The 24,153-nt window shown below is 36.8% G+C and overlaps 1 protein-coding gene across 1 annotated transcript; it reads right to left on the minus strand.

Annotated features, from left to right (window-relative positions):
* Positions 1–271: 271 nt before the first annotated feature.
* Positions 272–23,466, minus strand: LOC124170442. The gene is made up of 4 exons (XM_046549168.1): positions 23,320–23,466; positions 22,183–22,264; positions 1,724–3,178; positions 272–729 (listed from the first exon to the last, which is right to left on the minus strand). The coding sequence occupies exons 3-4, from the start codon at positions 3,005–3,007 to the stop codon at positions 724–726; spliced, it is 1,290 nt and encodes a 429-aa protein (XP_046405124.1). The 5' UTR covers positions 3,008–3,178; positions 22,183–22,264; positions 23,320–23,466; the 3' UTR covers positions 272–723.
* Positions 23,467–24,153: the final 687 nt, after the last annotated feature.

Consider the following 24,153-nt stretch of genomic DNA (forward strand, 5'->3'; position numbering starts at 1 on the left):
TATAGTAAACCTGCAAATTTTCATAAGAATCGGATGAAAACTATGGCTGAGACAAATTATTTCCCTCTGGAGGTACAAGTGCCTCTGGAGACCACATTCATTGAAAAACTGCAGTTTCACCCAAACTTCAAATGGTCGTGAAAAAAAAACTATTAGAGATAGCCAAGAAATATTTTACACTGTTTCATTCCAGCATGGAAGGATGAAAATTGGCAAATTTCATCAAAATCCGAGTCGGTGGGTGTCATGCCTGGATGAACTGACATGGAATGACCCTGTTGCAAATAGATTGAATTGAAGATGGCTTGAAGCTATACAACGAGAAAGATTAAATATTTAAACCAATATGGTGTGTTACTTCAAAAAACTTACATATGCATACATGAGATGTAAAGTGAGATATTATAAAAAAATAAATAAATCAGTAGAAAACTGAAATAAACTGCGATTAAATGATGTGCCCACATTATTGTAACAACACACCTCTCAAAATGTGATTACCATTCTAATAAAATCAGTACCATGTATTAAACATGAAATCAATAAAAATAGGAGTGTTTGTTAACATAAGATAAGAGTAACTATTACATGAAACACGGGAGTACTTAAGTTGACCCAATTTTACAAAAACTGAAAGGCCTCATGAAAATCTACTGAAGGTAAACGGAATATTCCTCTTCTGGACCAGCTTCATTGCATCCTTTAAAAGGAATCACGCCAAATTCATCTCTGAAAGAATAATAAACAGAAATTAATGGATGCCACCATGAAAAAAGAATGCAATAACAACCAATGTGCTAAGTCACCATTGGGTCCATATTAATAGTGGTATGAGATATTACTCCCATTCGCAGAAATTCATTGGAATAATAATAACCAATAATTATGAAATATCTTCAAATAAATCTAAGTTCCAAAAAACAATTATTTATTTTATAAGTGAAAATTATTGGATTTACTGCTCTTTCAATTTTACATGTCCATCACTAGGTTGATATATCATGGATTTGAATATTGACAATCTTCAATTTTTTGTATCATATTAACTTAAACTATGATAATTATCCATTAGAGTTTGATGGTTTTGAACAGTCACTTTTTTAAAGTAATGGCATCTTTGAGCATGTTAGAGCTATATTATGGGCTATCTTTTGAAAGGATATATTCAACTTGTAATATCAGGTGATAGAATATTTTATCAAAACTTCATTCCTATGCTAAATATGTTAAAATTACAACACCTGTCCAACGAGGAATCATACTACCCATAGAACACAGAGAAAGGACATGTTTGATGAGCCTGAAGTTTCATTTCGCCTCTACAAGCGAAACATCTCCAATTAACGGCCCACTTTTGGGAAATATTGGAAAATTAAATTACGAACAAATTTATTAGTTATTCAAAACTGTGTTGATATTTAAATTTATGAATTAATTGTTGCATTGCTTGTATAGTTTTAAATGATTATTTGAATGTTTTAACCGAGACAACAATATAATGAATCATCCCAAATAATTGCAAACAATGTGTATTATTCTCTTTTACATAATAGCAAGGAAAAAAGATTCCAGACTGCAATGCCTGTGCAGTTATGTATTTGCTCCATTTCTGGATATTGATTAAAAAAGGGATGCCAATTGATAAAAAGGAAGTTATTCATTTTGTTTCAATATTACAGAGGAAGGGGAAGTATAAGTGTGAGGAATAAAAAGTAATACTCACCCTCGCCTTGGCTAGCAGTGTTGGCATCACGTGGTTTGAATACATGGAGAGGAGGAGAGGGTAGTACTTCTGCAGATAATCTCTTCCATTTGTGGATCCATCATAAGCGATTATCCATGGGACAGTGGCTGCGAGGTGACATACCCTTGCCAATTCCGTCGTCTGATTCAATGCATCAATGATCCACCCATCAAATCCCCCTCCCCCCCTCTCCTCCACCGCCTCCTCTACAGCCCTCATCCACTCTCTCTCACGTTCCACGTCTCCCTTGCTGTACGGCCTCCCCTCATTACCAAAGACTAATTTCAGGGATAATTGAGAAAGGCCCCAAGCTAACCTAGCACATACGTTAGCCTCATCACCATATGCACCCAAATACACCGAGTCACTCTCAAAATCACAAAATGATCTATAAAAATCACTCCCATTCCTCTGAGTCCCATCCAATTCCACAACCTCCTCCTTCATCCTTCCAATGCAATTAGAACTGCAGTCCACGATCACCTTCACCCGATCATCCAAACACAAATATTTTATAATACACGCAATGCAATCATCTCCATCATAAATTCCCTCATACACTCTACGCATTTTGTCCAATCCGTTTCCAAACACAAAAGTAGTCTTACGCAACATGGCGTCCACACACTCCTGTCTAGCTGCGGCTGGATCCAATTGTGCTGGACTGATTGCAGCCTCCCCTCCTAATTCAAACCTTATAGAAGTAACATCTTCCACAGTCGACGTCACCGCTTCTTCCAGGCATCGCAACAATGTGTCTCGTCCACACACTTGCGTCTTCAGTTCCTCCAACGATGAGATCAGCTGGCACATTAGCGATTTCATCTCGTGCCTCAATGCGTCCACAGAGGACTTGAGGGATTCAATATCCTGATTATTCCTAGCTACGGGTGTAATGTGGTCATTGCTTCTACTGGATGATGACTCTGGGCGGTGCATCATCGCTTGGTCCCTCCTGTGAACCAATGTTACCAACTTTAGAATTAAGGAGCGGTCCAATTCTTCTGGGAAACGCCGCACCATCTCCTCGGCAGAAGAAACTGCGTTCAATTGAGAGTCATCCTTAAGATCTGTGTCTGCCCCTCTTGCAAGCAGCTCTTCCACCCAATCAGCCTTCCCAAGCCTCACACCAACATGCAAGAGAGTTCTTTGCCTCATGCCCCGAACATCCACATCTTCCACTTCTTCCAGTAGCTCTTTATTCTGGAGAAATGAACCAGTCAACACTCCAGCAAAGAGTCTCTCCTCAACAAATTCCTCCATATTTGTAGTAGAAATGTTGCTAGCCGATTTCAACGGAACAATGAAATATTTAATTGAATGTTTGATAGACTTAGCAGACAGGAAGGCACTAATGGAAACAATGCGCGGTGGCGATGGTCTGAGAGAAGTAAGACACTATCTCAGCGTTTACAAGGAAGGATGAAATAATGACTGCAAAGAAACGGAATGAATATGAAATTATTACATAAAATAAGCAAGAGTAATAATTACATAAAAACTTATATTAATACTCAAACTAGAGAACTAGCGTACGTCTGACTTGAGAAACAAGTATTAATATACTATGCAACTCAAAATATAAAGACAAATGCACAGAAGTGGTATCTATCCAAAGCCATTACACGCACTCATCATTGTTATGATTAAACTTCAAATCCTCAGCCTACCTGAGCAATCTGATTATGCAAAAAGATTTAAGGGACGGTATTTAAAGGACAGAAGAAAGCGAGTGCCTTATTAACTACCAAATAAAGAATAAAAAGGAAATTTCCCTTCCATTCGATTCACTACTTAGTCACATAATAATTCTGATCAGTGAAGTAACTAGAAATATGTTTTGGGGGGTTTGGATGGCAAGGGGCTCCGACCCCCCTCTGGGAATATAATTGAAAAAAAAACACAGGCCTGGACATATGTTTTAAATCACTTTGACCTTAAAAAATTAACTCAACGCAAAGGTAGTAATTAAATTTCGTAACTGGAAAAATATTTATAATAATTTTTTATTCTCTGAGGTTTTGTGGGATTATCTATCCCCTCAACCCTCCAAAGTTATGACACAACTATTATAAAAATTCAAAGCTTTAGAAAAACCATGGAAACCTATAAGAGATGACTCCCTGGTGAAACTGCTGACTAGGTTATAACGAGAGCGCAAAATTTCATTAATGAATCTAAAGTTTTACTAAGCCCAGAGATAGGTGAGTTGTAAATATTTAGCCTATCCTTTTTAAAAAATAAGAGATTGTTTACAAATTTAAAGATAAAATTGCCATAATCACCAACATAAGCCTATTTCATTTGAAAAGTGCCTTCTCCCGATGAACTAAGGAAATCACTGCTAGAATAAGCGCGAGGTAAATGAAAGGAAATAAAAATGTTGGCATTGTACCTATAAGTATAGATTGATCGACAACATTTTAAATATGCATGCGCAACCATTCGCGATTCCAGCCAAGGGAGACACCACCTGGCGGAGAACGCTCGAAACAGAGGAACAATGGTCAAGACGCGGTAGTGCTATGAGGAATAGTGTATGTGAGACCTTTACACTGTTTTATTGACTAGCTACGGGGTGATACCTACTTTTTGGTTTCAAAGCAATTATTACCGTTACTTGAGGTTAAATACTCTGTAATTCTACGACCCTGTAATAACTGCAGCACAAGTGGAATTGTTTCAAAGCGAGGCGACGGCTGTTGTTCCCGCACGTAGGTAGGAGTAGAAAGCTCTTGCTTAGGACGATTTTAATGGAGATACGTTGGTTTTACATGTTATAGCTATTAATATAGTGTTATTTCAATTGAAAATCGTTCATGTGTCAGGTTACGCAGAAAAAAGTAGAAAAATAGCGTATATCCAATGCATCAAAGTATCCGATATCCGTGATCGCTGTTTTCAAGATTTTCAATTTAACATACTCAATATTTACATCGCCATTATTATGAGCGGGATGGTATTTGCCCGTGTTAGTCTGATAAATGTGTTTTTTTATTTTGTGTGCGATGTGCTATTGAACAATTTACCTAAAGTTGCTGAGTATAGTAACTCAAGATTTACGTTAAGTTTCAATAGCAAGAAGGATGAACCTACTGTATCATTGAACGTTCGATTTTTGACAGCGTCTCACGATGTAAATTAGTAATATATGCATTATGGTAAACATTGTTAGCTTATTTTGATTGATTCCAGGTGTCAATTCGAAGTCATACATAATCACAGAACATACTGCTTTCAGACAAGAAATGGACGACTTTCACCAATTCAAGGCAATGCCAAGTTTCATTTCGACTTTGAAATGTAATAGTGGGAAAGAAACTTAGTCCTCAAATTCCTTTCCCCGTAGACAGTTACAATAACTCATTCAATCGATTATTATTTAACTGTTACACCCAATTTAAATTCAAAACCCAGCCAATTTCATGTGATGCTCTGTCGAATAACCATAAACTGGTGTTAATAAGATTGCTATAAGTAATATTGTTTCTACAGAATATTACAAAGATAATATTGCAATTCCTTTCTGAGTTAGCCGAACGATTAAAACTAATATGTATTATTAAGACAAATACAACATATCATACTATGACATAATTCATGTAAAAATATCAGGTCATTCAGTTTCCTTTTAACCATCAGCGGTTGGATATCCAAAATATGAATTGTTTCTCTGTATGGGGTATTTTTAGTATTGAATCCACCATAGTAGTTTAAAATTTGCTTTGTACCCTTTCAGTTGTAATCATTTACACTTTATAATAAGGATGCCATATAACTCTGTTAAATTCGAGAATAGGGTATACCAGTTCTGAATGCAATACTTTGAGCAAATGAATGAGTTTTTGTTACTCTAAGCACATGATTTATAGAACCTAACATACATACGAGCCTTTTGCAAATTATTAATTACAACCTATTAATTACACCAACTTGTACATTTTCATCTGAGGAATTATTAAAAAATTATAAAATATAGCTAAATTAGTAATAGAATTAAAAAGCAGGAGCAATTTCCACAATTTTATTGTGGAAATTGCTCCTGCTTTTTAATTCTATTATGTCACGTTTCCACTCCATCTCGCCTGAAACCTCAGAATATATGCTAAATTAGTAGAAGAAGACATTATTTATCTGAAACCTTGCCGTTCAGTAACTCGTATGTAAATACTCCAACATGGGGATAAAGAATGAAGAACTATTGTCTCCATGATTTTACCAAGAACAGGGCATCAACAGTAAAGATCCTTATGTCGTCCTTAAATTTCTAAATCATACCAAACAATTTCATTTCCCAATGGTATATCACATCACATAACTATTTAGTTCATTTCTTATCCGGAAATATTATAATAATATAGGTGAACACAGCAATCCACATCACTGAAGCAGACGGCTGTGGCACCCTAATACAACACGAAAACTGCCTGAAATGGATTATGGTTCCATGTATTGAAGCGGCAGATTGTGTATGAAATACTATTAAGTTCTTTTGTAGTGTATTCCATAGAAATGGCTAGGAAGTAACGCGATACGAGTCGAATAGAGTCGAGAATCAAACCTGACTCGTAATGACTAGGTACATTATAAACACCTTTAGTTACATCGTCGAGCAGTTTTCTTCAGTTCTAGATCTTCTTACGGACGAAAGAAGCCGAGAAATACACCTTACGAAGGTTTTAAAAGAATATTTCTATCTTATTAGCTCTTGATATTATGGTTTATGTTCTCTCCGTATGCCAAAGCTTAATGATTGTTTTGATTTTAGCATCACTCTGGCGGCCATATTGTAAATTGACGTCACTGACAGCAGCGCCGCCATCGGTCATTTGAGTCTCGAATTGTAAAGATATATAAATTGAAAAAGTATTTTTTCGTAACTATTATGAAAAGATCCGTCACAGTAGATGGCTTATTTAGCTGCATGTGGATTCCAATAATGCAAGACTATTATCTGTGTGATATCTTTCTCATCTCGGATTGCGAAATGGATATAATGTGATGCGTAATATGAATAGATATAAGGGAGACATCTATGGGGAGGGGGAGTAACATAGACTATAACTCTCACATTCCTGACATGCTCACCATGGTTACGGCGATGTTGATCAATCTTGTTCATTTCAGAATTCTATATAACTATCACATCGCTTAGAAGAATTTAGCTCACTGGGTTCATATCCTTACTTTTCAACTTCAGTGTAATGTTTTCAGGGTATTGGGAATGTTGCTAATTGCATTAACTGAAAGAAAACTTTAGGTCACACTAGCAAGAACTCACTATACATATTTAGCCAGACATTAAATGCACGCGACTTCATTTTAAAGATTTATTTATTTTAGTACTCTTTCGTAGCTGAGAAAATTCAGTTTCGATGACGTAATTCAATAGTAAAAATGGACCCAAATGATGGAGAAAAAGCCTTTTCGAGGAAATTAACTCTCACTGAATATTGCTAAGGATAAATAATCAGAAAATCAATAACAATATTTTCCATCATTTACTAGTGAATCGCCTGTCCAAAATTTTCTCTCTTTTCACGATAACAGAAGGTCTTTATTAAATGATTCCATGGTGAAACTCTTTCATAGAGGAATTGCATTTTTAAATATCCATGATAGTAAGATGATAGAACGTTATAAATGATATTTTAAAGATTAACCCATAATCAGTGACGCATGATTTTTGTCACATAACCAGTGGTGTGACAATGAGACCGCAAGTGGTTGTAACTTGGAGACAGCAATAAATCAAGCGCTAATAAAATGTTGCGATGCCTATTTTATTTGTTTATTTTAATATGTTTTAATTGCTTAATTATTCGTAAACATATGTCTCTTTTCATGCATAATCTACACGTATCAATTTTGAGATAAAAAAGTTATTTGAAACATGAGTGTACCCAGCTTTGGGGGCAACTGTACCCCTAAAAGCCTAAATGAATGTAGTTAAAAACTAAATTTCTGAACAAATTTCCTGTCGAAGAAAATTATATCAGGATGAGATAGGGAACTTAAATAAAAATTATAATATTTTTAAGCAAATGATTATGAAAACTAATAAATCGCTCTCATAATTTACTTAAAATTTTCGTTTCATTCGCCAATTCTGTGATAAAATGCTATGACTTGCATGACCACGGCTTGCCCCCTTCCACACCTTGTGTTGATCCAAGGTGATTGCCGTTGATTTGAAAGAAAAACTGTCACCAAGAACTCGTAACACATGATGGGCTTTTTTTTCTATATGGAATGGGTCATGGAAAGAAAACAAAACAAAGTGGAAATTAAAGAATTTGGGAGAGTTGCCACTCCTCGAAGTGCCGCACATTTATCTCGCAGCAGAAGCCCAGTCTTAGTGGAAATGGAATGGTTGCTTACTCTTTGTTATGAGAATGAAATGCTAAAAAAACAGCCTGTAGACCCATCAAGATTTCAAAGGAAACCAATGGCAATTTATTGTGACCTCACTTAAGATTTCAGCATTCCTGAGCCTTTCACTGCCAGTCGTCAAAATGAATGGTGAAGCAGCCAGTGCTGACAGTGAGGCTGCCAATACATTTATGGAAACTTTTAGAGCAATTGTGGAGGAGTGAGGTTACCTGCCTCAACAAATGTTTAACGCAGATCAAACGGGGTTATTTTGGAAAAGCATGCCGACAAGTACCTGCATTTCAATGGAAGAGAAGACCATGTCTGGGTTCAAAATGGCCAAAGATCGATTGGGAGGAAATTCATCGGGAGGTTGTAAACTTAAGCCAACGTTGGTGTACCATTCTGAGAACCCCAGGGCACTCCTAGGTTTATCTTAAGGCCGTTTGCCTCTCATATGGAAAGCCAACAAAAAAGCTTGGGTAACGCAGAATGGTTTGCAGATCATTTTTGTCCCGAGGTAAAGCGTTAAAGAAAAGAATCTAGCTTTTAAAATACTACTCCATTTGGACAATTGCCCTGGTCATCCTCCCAATCTCAATGACTACAGTGAAAATGTAAAAGTTGTCTATTTACCGCCTAACACCACAGCACTCCTACAACCCCTGCACCAGGCTATAATAAAAACATTTTAATGTTATTATCTACGCAGGAACTTTTCGCAGGCGATGACTGCAACCAAAGATGAGTCGCACATTACTCCTTGTGCATTTTGGAAGGCATATAATATTAAAAATGCAATAGAAAATATTGCGCATGCCAGGAATGAAGTTAAAGTATCAACTTTGCACAAAGCTGAAGGAAGGTTCTTCCAGAACAAATTGTTGGTTTTGAGGATAATACGGAAGCCATCAACGACGAGATTGTCAAGATTGGGAGAGACCTTGGGCTGGAAATTTCCGGGGATAAAGCGAAGGAGCTGTTGGCATCCCATGATGAGAAACTCTCAACAGAAGACCTTCTCCAGATGAAACATCAGAAGAGTCTGGAAGGGGAAGATATTGGCGAAGTCACAGTAGTGAAACAACTCACAGCGAAAGACATTAGGGAGGCTATGAAACACATTGAGTGTGCTATGAATATATTCAGAGATCGAAATCCTGACCTGAAAAGGGTGAAAAGGGTGCAAAAGTGTGTCTGGCGAATGAGAGTGGTATGGCTTGCCGTAGAGAATTATACAGAGATAAAAATAAGGCCGCCACCCAGAAAACCCTCGCTGATTACTACTTCAGGAGTGCCGCTAATTCCCCCTAACCCCAACCCTCAACATCAGATTTAGACAATTAACATTTGTGTTGTTTCTTTGCTTACGCTAAGAGACAATTTGTGATGTTTTGCCATTAAAATACTTTCTAAATTTAGTTTGCATATTTCTTTTAATAATGCCTCATTCCCAACCTTTAATTGTTGTGCTGTGCTGAAATTGCTATTGTGCTGAAGTGAATAATCGGTGATGAATGTTTCTCGTGACTTCCGCCAGGTTAAAGATTTCATATCAGCGTGAAAAGTGACTCTCTTTTCATCCTCTTGCGCCTGAGTCCCAGATTTTTTTTCATTTTTGCCCTTTAATTTATATCTTTGGCCTGGTTCAGGTGTAGGTCGCAACGTGTTTTTAAAATTAACGACTCCGATTTCTGGCCTCCTTCGATTCACATCCGGGAAATTCTGGATTCTTTACAAAGATATGGATCGTTAGAAACCAATTTAAGCTTTTTACATTGTTTCTTATGGGAAATACCGCATCGTTTAACGTAGTTTTGCCAAACGTCTAGTTTTTCAGGGACGAATAGATGACGTTAAATAAGGAGTCACTGTACCCGCCATTCTGCAATCAGAAAGAAATTGATGATGATGATTGGTTTTACAGTTTAATGAAGCAGAATCCTTCGATAAGCCTTTGCAAACTAGAGGCAACCTTGCTGGCAAGAACCAAGGGCTTCAACAGGACAGTTATGAGTGCATTTTTTTCGATCTATCAGGTCTTCATGTGAAACACGTATTTTCCACTGGAAGTTAATACAATCATGTTGAAAGTGGTTCCTCTACTGTTCAACTCAAATGAACCGTGATTGCCTCCAAAGGTGAAAAACAAGAAGGCGAAGTTACCTCCTCTGAAAGAGGCTCCTCAATGACATTGTGTTATATTATAAATGCTCAGGTGAATACAATTCCTCCATTTTTTGATTTATCTAGAGTAAAATTCTTCCCAAAAATACTGTTCAAGTGTCCCATACGATCAGTAGGTGCTTCAAAGCTTTCTGTATGGATGACTTCTAATTTATTTTTACTGGTTTTAAAACATTTCATCGATCATGCAAAATGATCTACAGAAAATTCAGCATTGCTAATTTTACACAACCATGAATTGTATATTCCTGTCAATGCTAATGAGTTAGTAAAAATGAATGAGGTGGTGCTGTTTACTTTGCCACCTCACTGCAGTCACAAACCACAGCCATTAAATTACTGTGTCATTGGCCCTTTGAAAAAATATTTAATTGAATGTGGATGGCATAGGCACAACCTCGGAGAGAGAATAACAATTTGCAACTTGGCTGAGTTATTGGGTACAGCATGTAAAAAAAATCATTTACCCCTAACAATATTATTTATACGGTTGGTTCAACCAGGATATGCCCTGTTAACTCAAGTATTTTTAATGACAAAGACCTTAACCAAGCCATTGCCAAAGATCATTTTGTTGCACCTTTGAAATTTCATTTCGAACCTGAGGAGAATCTCCATAGCCCAGGACATTACGAGGAGAAAACTTCATTTTAGAGGGCAATGTTGTCACCCCCTGAGGAAAGAAGCCCTTTCCCAAAAACTACCCACATAATATCTAAAAATACTACATAGAAGAAAAGATGAGAGATCCCTATGGATACACCAGTTAAAAAGAGACTGGAAAATTAATGTCATCAAATAAGAGGGAGAAAAAAATAGCCAGCTCATAAGAAAAGGATGTAAAAAGAATCTAAGTTGAAAATCAAAAAAAAATTAAAGATTTCCACATTTAAGGACTAAAAAAAAGGGAATACAAATGGAAAAAATAGCAACAGATTTAGAATAGAGTGACTACATTTACCAAAAATGACAGTTGACAAAACTTAAGCCATTTAAATAATTAAATTTTGATGAAAAACATTGTATGCAGTGATTCAAAATTAATAAATATAAGAATATATATTTCATATCTGCTCATGAATCTTGGATAAAAATTTCTTGATTATTATGCTCGCTTTAATGTATATTTAACCAATTTATGTGAATAAATTCATTTGTACGCTCAATTAATTTAAACTTTGTACTTAATTGACTAATGTCTGAATAATTCTGTCCCACTCTGCCCCAACCTAGGACACTTTTGAACAGAGAAGAAATGTAAGCATTTCAACTATTTTAAGTTACTTGTATTACTTGCAGATTTTTTATACATTTTAAAACATAGGTTTAGAACACTCTCCGAGCAAAGATGCCAATAATTCTGCAGGAATTAAAATTGAAATGATAAAACTGTCCCACTGTGCCCCAGTCTCCCCTTCCATCCTTGCAGGTAGCGCTTGGCTTAAATAAGGATTATAAATACTGCATCAAGCAATGGAAACTTTCTGACCATTAGCAATTTTAAGAGGTGAATATTGAGAGATGTTTTCTGTATGCCCGATGTAGAACTCCTATCTACTCGTACAGGAACTAGGTCCCTGCGACTTCACGTGTAATGGCATCGCATGGGTGCCAATCTGGCTTTTTTCAAGTGAGTTTAAAATTGACCATTGGGTCATTCCACGTCAAATCACCCAGAAATTTTCAAAATGACACCCACCGACTCGGATTTTAATGAAATTTATGTCACTAGCTGCTATCACCTATCTAATGACCCATGTAAAATATTTCCTCTCTCACTCTCATAGTTTGCAAGATATGAGGAGTCGAAGTTTGAGATGTTGGCTCAGAAGTGGTGCTCGTGGGAGTCAAATTCCAGAGTGCAGGGCACAGGGTAAAAATTCCTAACTCAGAAACCACAAAATATATTTGAATGAAAGTTTGACCCCTTGTCTATCCAAGTACATAGCTTCCATAGTAATGTCTTTTATTCCCCTTGCATTGTTATCTTAGCCAAAATTATGTCAACAGTTGTTTATTAGCCGATTTTTTTAGCTCAAAAACATTACTTCATATTTTCAGAATTATCACCAAAAGGCAGAGCAGTTAACTCATCCAATTTTTTTTTTAATTGAAGGTTAATATGTGCCCCAATATACTGTGAAATAAAAATGGTGGTGTTTTGACTGCCACCATGAGTATTTCAGGTTTTACTTTTTTTTCTGCCCCCGTGAGAGGGATATTGGACACGTACTGTAAGATAATAAGTATAAGTGTATCCATACCTTCATGAGGATATATGTGAAATATTGGTCAGTAAATCTAAGACCAAACATGTAGTCTAGTGAATGTGGCTCTTGTTCATACAATTGTTTTTATTAACAATACTTGGCTTGTGGCAGCTGAGGGGAAAAGAGTCCAAATGGCTCAGAAATGTGAAATGATGCTTTTTTCCTGGAATTTACCCATTTTTCAAGTGTTTAGTTTATGGAAAAATTGGTATCAAAATACATTAGACTCTTACTGTGCATTAGAGGATAAATGGAAATACTAATTTAAATAAAATTATTTAAATAATACACTTCAATGTGTTTAAGGCATCTCCTGAACATCTCTGGAGGCTCTCACGGGCAACTAAACGCTTAACAGTACCACCAATTCCATCACATGGGGATTTTCCATGGCTTGTAGCAAACAATGTCCATGATGACATTAAGGAGCAATCCTGGTAATGCTTGCAAAGATTGAGAAATTTTTTGCAGTTCTTGTACCGTCCTGCACAACCATCACTAAAGTAACTCAATTTTTTGAATAAAGTAAATTTTTCCTTAACAAAGCAAAATATTATTCTTTGGGTTTCATAAACAAAAGCTACATCATGCTCCAAATCATCTTTCAAGATGCATACACTGGAAATAATAAGCTGTTTTAGTCAGTTTATCTTGAGTATAAATCACAACAGGGTGTACCGTACAACTATCACTTGTCCAGTGATACCCTTGTGCCTCATCCTGGATAACATACGAGTAGTTCTCACTGAAGTCAAAGAGAACAGCTGCTTCATGGGGTCCAAGATTTTCTTTCATTTGCGTAAGGTAGTTTGCCTGTACCTTCGTAATAAATGAATGGGGCACCAGTTTTTCCACTCTTTCAATTAAAGTTAATCGGTAATCATCCAATGTCGCAGTGAAGTTCACCAGTTGATATCTGTCCATGGAAACCCACTGACTGTATGAAACTTCATCTCCGGGGTCACATTCTTCAAACTTTTTCAGCAGTAAGCTTTTCAATTTTTCACGTGAAGGACTCTTAGAGCAATGTCGCAGTATACGGTCCCTATTATTTCTAGAGCACACGAAATAACCAATTAGGTCCTGGCTTGTTTCCTCTTTATTACAGGCATTAAGCAGTAGGTTGACATTTTAATGAATTGTGCAAACACACACTGAATGCGTTCCAGGAGATCCTGCTACCACAAACCATTTTGGACCTAGGTTGCAGAATTTAGAAAAGCCAATTTTAATTCTGGGGAAGTCAAATTTAAAAGTGGGATACAATTCCTGCAAGTTAGCAAGTAATAATCTCTTCTGAACATGTACATTTTTGGAGATACTAATGGCATCTTTCTTTCCAGGCATCAATCTGGAGTACTCATCACTTTCATAGAAAGTCCTAACTAATTGTAATGTTTTATTTTTGCCTTCCCTTTTCTCAATTCAGGTGCAGCTAATTTTCCATTGTCTCTGAAAAGTTCTCTTGCTTGGCAGGCAGTGTACTCAAGTCACATGAAACTCTTCCATTACTTTCTTCCTGCTCCATGCAGTTGGTACCAATGATAACAGATGTACCTTTCCTTGATGAGTGCTTGATGTGTCAACTTTTTGTTTGATTAAGTCTATGAGCACATCCATATCATGAACTTTCTGAAGTAGTTCTTTTGGGAGTTTTGGGTCATCCATTTCTGGAGATAATTCTTTATCAAGAACTCTTTTAACTTTCCTTTTAAAATTACTGCATGCTGACTCTACTTTCCTTTTAGCGTAGGTTGACCTGCTGTGAGATGATATGCCATGAAATTTTAAAGGTGACTCTATATCTTGCAGCGTTCTGTTAAGTAGCTCAGTTGATTTTTCTTGGGATACTGTTGTTTGAAAATTCAAAATACTATTATTTCTGTCTTTATCTACTGCTTCAACATCAGAAAACTCATTTCCAAACCTGGATTGTTTCTGTACTTCCACCCTACATGGCTGGCATATTTTCATTCCTGGCACTAATTTCTGAAGATTTGGGATTTTACAGGCCTTTTCTGCAAATTCAAGACTTGCATTTCTCAGTGATTTTGATATTTTCTTCTTGTGGCTCTTAAAAGGATCAGGACTGTATTTGGTAGGTTTCATACTTTTTCAAATAGTATATTCTGTGATGTTCGCAGACATTGGATAGGACTTCCCCAGGTATCACTTCTGAGATATAACAGCTGTTTTTGAAGCATACTCATGATCTCAATTTTGTTCAGTTGCACCACTGGTGTGTAGCTTTTTTTGAGGCAATCAGATGCAGTTACTTTTCCAATGCTGCACAGTTCAACAATTTGCTCATTTTGAAGCATAGTGGAGACACTAACCTTTCTTAATGTCGAAGTTCATGATGAGCAGCTACGCCTAACTCATAGCACACACAATTAATGTACTGGTAAATATACACTGATCGTACACACAGAATAAACTTGGACACCCATGGAGCATCTTCACACAAGAAGACTAAAAGTGGTACCCTAGAATCTATTTTGATTTATCATGCCCTCACTGTGATACATTGAAACATTTTATTCTTCCTAATGTAGAGGTTGCACTTAATTCTCTTATTCCTTGGGGAGATGGAATAACACTGGAAAGTGAGGCTGAATAGGTGGGATTGTATTACCTTCTCAAGTTTGTCATGTAATACAATCATATGTGAGGCAGGGGAGAAGGGCACATAATGTCAGCATTATCTCTCCCAGTGAAATAGAAATTTAATACTCCAGTTGCCATCAAGGAATGTGGATATTGGTGACAACCTACTGCATATCTATAAGTAATACCATTTGCTCTGCCAGCTCTTCCATCACCAAGGGTCTGGAAGACCGTACTTCTTCTGTGAAATTGAGGCTTAATTTGTACAACTCCAGTTCAGCGGGACTCATTTAATCACTTTTTCACAGATCTTAATAAACTTGTACATTGCATGTGCTTATGATGACCACTGGTTTTTTGGATTAGTGATTTCTAAACACGAGGAAGAACATGATGTGAAAGTGAAATTTATGCACCCATATGGAAAATCCCCATGTGATGGAATTGGTGGTACTGTAAAGCGTCTAGTTACCCGTGAGAGCCTCCAGAGATGTTCAGGAGATGTTCACATTGAAGATGTTCAAGCCAAGTATTGTTATTAAAAACAATTGTATGAACAAGAGCCACATTCACTAGACTACATGTTTGGTCTTAGATTTACTGACCAATATTTCACATATATCCTCATGAAGGTATGGATACACTTATACTTATTATTAGAGATGTGCGAATAGTATCCGCGAATACTCGAATACCTCGAATACTAGAAAGTATTCGATATTCGAGGTTTCGAATAGTTATGCGAAAAGTACCGCCTCGAATACCTCGAATACTTTGAATTTCGCGTCATACACTGTCGCACACACGTCGTTGGTAGTTGACTCGGAAAAATGTAGAGAACTGTAGTCATTTAGTGCTCGCAGCGCCGTGATACTCACGTTGTCGAATTACATCAAATTGGTGGATTTTAGCGGTGAAAAGAGTTCGTCGAGGGGAACCGAAAATGGTCGGGTGAAAAAATCCGAAAATCCCCGATTCCCCCCACCAGGAGAACCTCCGTGCCGTGGGATAGCAACCTTAGGGCATTTCCCACGATCCGCTATCCCCCTCCATTCAGCACTCGCCTCACCCACTCTGACGCTTTCCTCTTCTCCGAAATCAAACAAAAGGTCCCAGCTCGCGCAGGGATCGCATTACGAAGACCCTCGCTTCGAAACAAATATCGAGTTACGAGAACAATAAAAACGTGTTTCACGCCCTCCCCCCTTTTCTCACCCACTGACCTTTTTCTGGCTACCTGCTTCGAAGTTCCCCATTTCTGGAGGTCAACTGCTGCGTGAGTACCGTGGGATACTTACATTAGCGCATTTCCCAAGATCCGGTATCCCCCTCCATTCAGCACTAGCCCCCCCTCTGAGGCTTTCCTCTTCTTCGAAATAAAAAAAAGGTAACAGCTCGCGCAGGGATCATATTACGAAGACCTTAGCTTCGAAAAAATACCAAGTTACACGAGAACAATAGAAACGTGTTTCGGGCCCTCCCTTTTCTCCCCCACTGACCTTTTTTTTCCTACCAGCTTCGAAGTTCCCCATTTCTGTGGAGGTCAACCGCTGCATGAGTCATCTATTAGCACAAAAGGTGTCTAAGAATGACTTTCGTCAATTGATGTCACACCTTTATTGAATTGAAATATTAATAACGTGCGCGTAATTTCAAAAAGAATAAGACCAAACACGACATATTTCTGAGTTTATTTAAGCATTTTACGCAAAGAAATAAATGTCAAAATACGACGGAGACTTAGCATTCTGGCGAAACTCGATATGAGTAGCAGAGCTTCTCGGAAGTTGATGCCGTATTTTTTTCCGAAAACGTATATCAAGTTTCAATTTATGAATGGTGCTATAAATCTTTATTGATACAGTCCCAGACAAAGGGATATTTTCTCAGAATATTTGGTTTCTCCCTGATAGCAATTCCAATTCATCTTCTTATCTCGTGAGAATTCCCAAAGATGGACTGAAAATAATTGAAGAAAATCCGGTGGAAAAGAGCTTGTATTTTGCAAAATGCCTCAGATTGTCAGCTAGCACTTGGCAGCAGGAGTGGGGGTAAAGCGATGTTAGTTGAATTAATTATATGCCAAATTGTTTCCATAAAATTAAAATATTCATTAATCAGCTAAATTCCTGTTCGAATCATTTAAAGGAAATCAAAATTACTCCCCAAAATCTTGTGTTACCTGCTGCATAGGCAACCGAGTCAAACATTCCAGCATTCATCATTTATTATTCGAGGTATTCGAGATTCGAGGTATTCGAATATTCGAGCAATGATTTAATATTCGAATTCGATATTCGAATTCGAGAAATCTGCTATTCGACCCATCTCTACTTATTATCTTACAGTACGTGTCCAAAATCCCTCTCACGGGGGCAGAAAAAAAAGTAAAACCTGAAATACTCATGGTGGCAGTCAAAACACCACCATTTTTATTTCACAGTATATTGGGGCACATATTAACCTTCAATTAAAAAAAAAATTGGATGAGTTAACTGCTCTGCCTTTTGGTGATAATTCTGAAAATATGTAGTAATGTTTTTGAGCTAAAAAAATCGGCTAATAAACAACTGTTGACATAATTTTGGCTAAGATAACAATGCAAGGGGAATAAAAGACATTACTATGGAAGCTATGCACTTGGATAGACAAGGGGTCAAAATTTCATTCAAATATATTTTGTGGTTTCTGAGTTAGAAATTTTTACCCTGTGCCCTGCACTCTGGAATTTGACTCCCACGAGCACCACTTCTGAGCCAACATCTCAAACTTCAACTCCTCATATCTTGCAAACTATGAGAGTGAGAGAGGAAATATTTTACATGGGTCATTTGATAGGTGGTAGCAGCCAGTGACAAAAATTTCATCAAAATCCGAGTCGGTGGGTGCCATGCCTGGGTGAACTGACATGGAATTACCCCATTAACATTCCTCTTAACTGGTATTCCTAAAGCCAAATTTCTAATTTGTACATAATGAATACATAATGGTGGGTAATGAATTGCAATAAATGCCTTTCGTTTTCTTTGATGAAGGAAACTACCATATCGTCTTCGAATGCCTGAGCTTTAGACTAAACTTTATCACAGATCCTTAAGCATTAATTATGTTTGACCATGCTGTCAACTTTTCATTAAGCAAGGAAAATATAAAACACAAATGACAATATGCTAGACAATCGGAGTGCATATCACAAACAAAGTCAAATCCCTCAGTAAGTGCATCATTGTTGAACACCAGCATTTAAAAAAATAGCTCATCTATAACATATGGCTTTTATAAGTTGAAAACTAATTAATAGTGATGCTTAATACTTTTCCTTCATATAATTACCTGTTAAATTGACAAATAAAACCAAACGCACAGCAATAAAGGTGACAGGCACCTATAGTTTTCTTTACCCACCATGTGTGAGTCAACGATCGGCTGTCTACAAGCTATTCTGGCGATGTAACAAGTACCTCATTCATTCAGACGTAAAAGGTATACATAGCTGCAATTTAATAACTTATCCAGATAATTCATTACATTAATAGAGTGATATAGTAGCATTCCAAGTGCACAGTTTCCAAAAAATATCAGATGATCAAAATACAGATATTGAGGACCGTAACTGAAAAATCCTGGATCTGTCTCCTATAACTAAACCCATGCACAGTTAAAACCCCTAATTAATTGGAAAAGAGGTGAGCACTAGTTGAAACATCCCTAATTGGGCTACTAAATTCCATTAAGTACAGTGTAAATAGCCTTCATTAGTATCTTCTCGTATATCACTTACAAAAGTTTGTTACCATTCATGAGATGGTGATTTTCTAATGAAAATAATAAAATGTGAAAATCCTATAATGTTAACAATCATATTTTATAGATGTTCAAGGCCACTCGGCCAATAAATATGAATAAATAACTTTTAAATTATACGCTTCACCTCCAACATTTGATACACACCCGGATATGTAATCCTGTTGATAACAGAAAACTTCAAAACTTGATGGTCAAATGGTGTCATTGAAGGCTCTAAAAATACCTTAAAAACAAATTCAACCACAACAACAAAAGTCACAAATGATATTTGCACATATGTAAATCGATTGATTATCAGGAGTTCGTCGGAGACGCATCAAGGGAATGGGATGATGAATTAAGGAGGCAGCAGTACATTCTACGACATGCTTTATTCACTCTACCAAACCGACTGACGCCTCCTCCTTCTTGCGTGTCCCATCCGCGCAACCGTCGTCCGCCTCGTGTATGCTGACCCATCGTCAGCACCTTCCCACCCCCCACCCCTCGAGATGAGCGTTCACTCCTACCGCGGGATTGCGAGTCAGCAACAGCGAGCGACGAACGGAAGTCGACGGTAGGTGGGGAAAATGCAGAGCAGTCATTACACATTAGACAACTCCACGATAATTACCTACATGCTATAAACGACAATCTCTACTACCTTAACCAGTTTTAAAACAAATGCTATAATTATCTGGCAGGATTAACCAAATAAAAAAACCTCAAGCCAATATATTCATTCATTGCCGTCATTGTTAACTTATCCCACAACAAGAAAACACAAAACATCAAGCCAAGCAGTCACGGTTGATAAAAATCATGATTTTTTTCAAAAAAATCATTTTTGTTGATTTTTTTTATTTAAATCGGAGTTTACTGATTTAAATCAGATTTTATTGATTTAAATGAGATTTTTATGATTCCCCAATCATCAAAAATTCAGTTATTTGCAAAACTAACTATTTGGGCAGCATATTGGAGAATGATCGTTTGCAGAAACAATAAGAGGCAACATACTCTAAACTTAATACAGTGGAACCTCGTTAAAGCGAGTACGGGCTATAGCGAGACCCCCGCCATTACAAGAGTTAGCCAATGCACCGCCAATTGACCCTATAATATGCACGTTAAAAAATTCGTTTTTACGAGGCCCTTTTGGTGTTGGCTCTCGCCATAGCAAGGGTTTCACCGCCCGAAAAAATTACATCAAGACTCCTTCATCTCTGTAATTGCTAGCGATCTGTTAGAAATGAAGTTAATGGAGTGCTCAGTCTCAAATTTATGTGGTAAACTGTCGTTCGATAAATAAGTAGTTAATATTGTGGCATTAGCATTCGCGAATTCCTTATCTTCTTTTGTTCCTCGGGCGGCAGAAAGCAGTCGGCAGCTTACCCGCACGTTCGTGAGTTGCGTGAATAGAAAGCATTTGATGGCAGACACCATGGCCAAAAAACAACAAACTTGTCTAAGCGAGAAAATAAAAATAAAGGAGTAATATGAGAGTGTTGAAATTAATTTATCTTCCTATTCGCATTTCCGATTTAAGAAAAACAAAAGCGCTCAAGGAATGCAGACTATGTAGAGTTATAAGAAGCTTTGTTCGTGTGGTTTTGCCCACTCCAATCTGCGGGAACTTCTGAGAAAGGGGCTACGCCTAAGCCTAATGCAAAGTATTTAAGGATAGATTGCCAATCAGGAATTTCAAGAGTGAGGAAGGTTGATTATACTAATGCAAAGCACCAAAGCGTTATCTCTTGTCATAATTGCTGGTGATGCCGGCAGTGAAAAACCCGAAGTCGTGGAAGAATCACCAATAATAATATACATCAATAAAATACACCAATGGAAACATGTGATGTATTAAATAACCACGATACGGTTTTATTAGTTAATTTTTGAATTCTCAGTGGAAAAAACCAAAATTATAGAATGGTTACGTAGATGCACTGATTACTTAAGTGCATAGAAAAACGGCTTCGTCGGTTGTGCATTGGCATAATAATTGACAAAACCATGATTTGCATGATTTTTATTCAATAAGGCGCTTATAAATTGTTTGAATAGTTAGTCGTTGTTTGAGTAAGGGAATTTAGTGATGCAAAAAAAACATCGTCTTTCGTCTGGATTTATGCTTACGTTTATCAGATAGAAATTTCTTTGTCGCCGCACCACTCCTGTTCCAGTATAACTGTTCGCAACAGGTATATTGGCTATTATCTGCTCCACCTCCGGTAAAGCGACAATTCGCTATAGCAAGTGTTTATTGGTGCACCGTGGGGTGTCGTTTTATCGAGGTTGAACTGCACGACATTTAGTCAATCAGGGGAGAGAATTATGGAAATGCAATGGCATCAAATTAAAAATTACACCAACATAATATAAAATTGCCATTGGAAGTATCAAATGTGCTATATTATGCGGTTCTAAAGCATATGAAGTTTAGAAAAATTCTGTAATTGCAACTTTGTATGGTGCCTACGCTTACAAGTTAAATCAAGAACAATTTTTATTTTCAACAGATACTCTAGTATTCTAACCAAAGTCATTTTTTTAATTCTCATGTCAAATGCATTCCTACAGTATCATTTCTATTTAAGAGCCACCATTGTGCTGATAACTGTCGATTCGTTGTATTAATTAATTATATTAATGACTCTTTAAAATCAAACATATAGATCACATTATGATTTAAATCACCTAATTTTTTAAAATAAGAATCAAGTGATTTAAATCAATCAACCCTTATTGTGTGCTGACAACACGAACACAAATTTTGGCGGGGCACAAAGAAGAAGAAGAAGAAGAAACAATGTTTTCACAAAGTTAGCACATTCGTTAAGACAGAATATACAGTAGTTTCCTGTTAATTGGGACATACCGTGACTTGTGCACTTTGCCCCAATTAAGCAGCTGCCCCAATGAGGCGAATTACCCTGTATATGGGCATAAAAACTTTGATATCAAATCAAATCAAATAAATCAAACATATAGATCTCATTATGATTCAAATCACCTTACTTAAAAAATAGAAATCAAGTGCTTTAAATCGCGATTTAAATCAATCAACCCTGCAAGCAGTACTGGGACACCAGTTGGGTGAGATGAGTGATGTAAACACAAACGATGGCATTGCAGCGAATGGAATTTAGCAGTTTCTCACACAGGAGACGAAAAAAAAAAACAGGATTTCGATAAATTAATAATAATACCCACTTGCAGACTCAAGAAATACAGGAAGGGAAGTCTTTCTGCCGATTTTGTTGGAAAACCTCACGTGAATGAAAATGGATTGGGCCTGGAAAGGAAATGGGAGACAGATGCAGATTAACAAATTGGCAGATGAACTGAGTACGTTTACGTCATTTCACGAACATAATGGCTATACCAGAGAAAATGGCAAAAAACGAATACATGCAGAAACTTGCTGACTACAGCCCCATCTCGGTGAATAAAAATTAAACATTGCCACAATTTCATAGAGAGAGGACAAGACCAACAGATAAGGATAGCCGAATTATTGCACATTCCACAACCTACGCGCACATGGAATTTCATTATAGTCAGAAAACATTTACCCCAGTAACAAGTCAATGTTCTACACACAACATTTACACTTTAAAACTTACACGAGACCGACAAACATCGACTGAAATAGTTGAAAATCAGACATAGAATGATGGCACAACGGGCGCAGCAATGGCATAATTTTCAATACAAATAAGGCGGTGACTGTATACTTTTGTCGAATACAAATTTTCGTCGTCTCTTCACCAAATTTAGGATTCAAAACATACTTCACATTCTAAACAAACAACGGGTGGGAGGAAGCATAGCGACGCCTATCGAATTAATTGTATACACACTACTAATCTTAATGAGGGGATGGATAATAATTAAGGGTATGATAATAATAACATGTTCATTGGTCCGGATACTTTACAAGAGTTAAATAATGGATAAGTCATACATTACTGCCCATATAATTATCAACATTATAAACAATATAAATATATTAAGTCCCTGAAAATCACAAGATTATAAGTAATAGACGAAGCACATTCGACGGTGAGATTTAAAAAATCCAATTCGTAGAACACGACAAAAGTGCAACGAGTAAACGAACATACACTCGCCAACGAGGAATTATGCGTAATCTCAATGCCTAACCTAAAATGCATTCAAGATCTGAATTGCAATCATAAGATAACCTGAAGTGAGGCATACATTTAGAAAGTATTCAAATAACAAGAATCATGCTGGAAATGAGAGGTACCAAACATATCAACACAAGTCACTGCCTTATTACATGGCAATGTTAACTCACAAAGGCAGGATGCAGATTTCAAATACCTCGTATTATAGGACGATGAATGATCTCAACAACGGGAAATAAAGCAGGAAATCCGATTAAAAATATATAAGACCACGGTCACACCATCAACACCTTAATGCATACGCAAGACATGAGCATGAGTAATGAACTCGTGACACGTGACATAATCGCACAATACCCAGAATGCCACGCAAGTCAAGACGCAAGTAGAGACGTTGCGACCGTTGAAAGTTACAAGGGTTACAAGTTTCAAGAATCGCTGCAAGCGCGGCAGTTTGTTTCTCAGCTGGCAACGATACGGCAGTTGTGACGACAATAATTGATATACCACTATTTATAAATACATTTTAAATTTAATTATTTACTCAATTGACAATATATATCTCTAATTTTTCGTCAAATTCAGTGCCAGGCTTATAGTAAGCCGGCAAGTTCGACTGAATAAAAAAAGTCAGTGAAATTAATATCATTAAAAAAATATCCTAGTTTACCACTACAATGGTGATATTCAGTTACAGATTTTTTTGAAGGCGATACTGACTCAGTTTTTTGGAATAGTTTTGAGCTTATTTTTAATAGGTATATTTTTTATTGAAAATAATGCTGTGTAATGGAAGATAAAAACACATTTAACAACACCGGAATTTCCTCTTACGCCGCGAAATCAGAACAGAAACAAATCACTCACACTAAAATATCACGGGAAAAGTTCTTTAAAAACACGACTGCAAGAGCCATATTTAGTTTTTGAAAAATGATGACAATAAATGTACTTTAACAATGGAACTGACAAGCCCCCAAAAAGGATTACTCTCGGTTTGAAAATGATGATAGTTTTGTCTAAATTAAGT

Source organism: Ischnura elegans, chromosome 13 (assembly GCF_921293095.1).
Source record: "Ischnura elegans chromosome 13, ioIscEleg1.1, whole genome shotgun sequence".
In the NCBI taxonomy this organism is placed as follows: domain Eukaryota; kingdom Metazoa; phylum Arthropoda; class Insecta; order Odonata; family Coenagrionidae; genus Ischnura; species Ischnura elegans.

Bases quoted from the DNA above. Each gene is read 5' to 3' on its own strand.
- LOC124170442 (XM_046549168.1), bottom strand. From the start codon at position 3,007: ATGGAGGAATTTGTTGAGGAGAGACTCTTTGCTGGAGTGTTGACTGGT.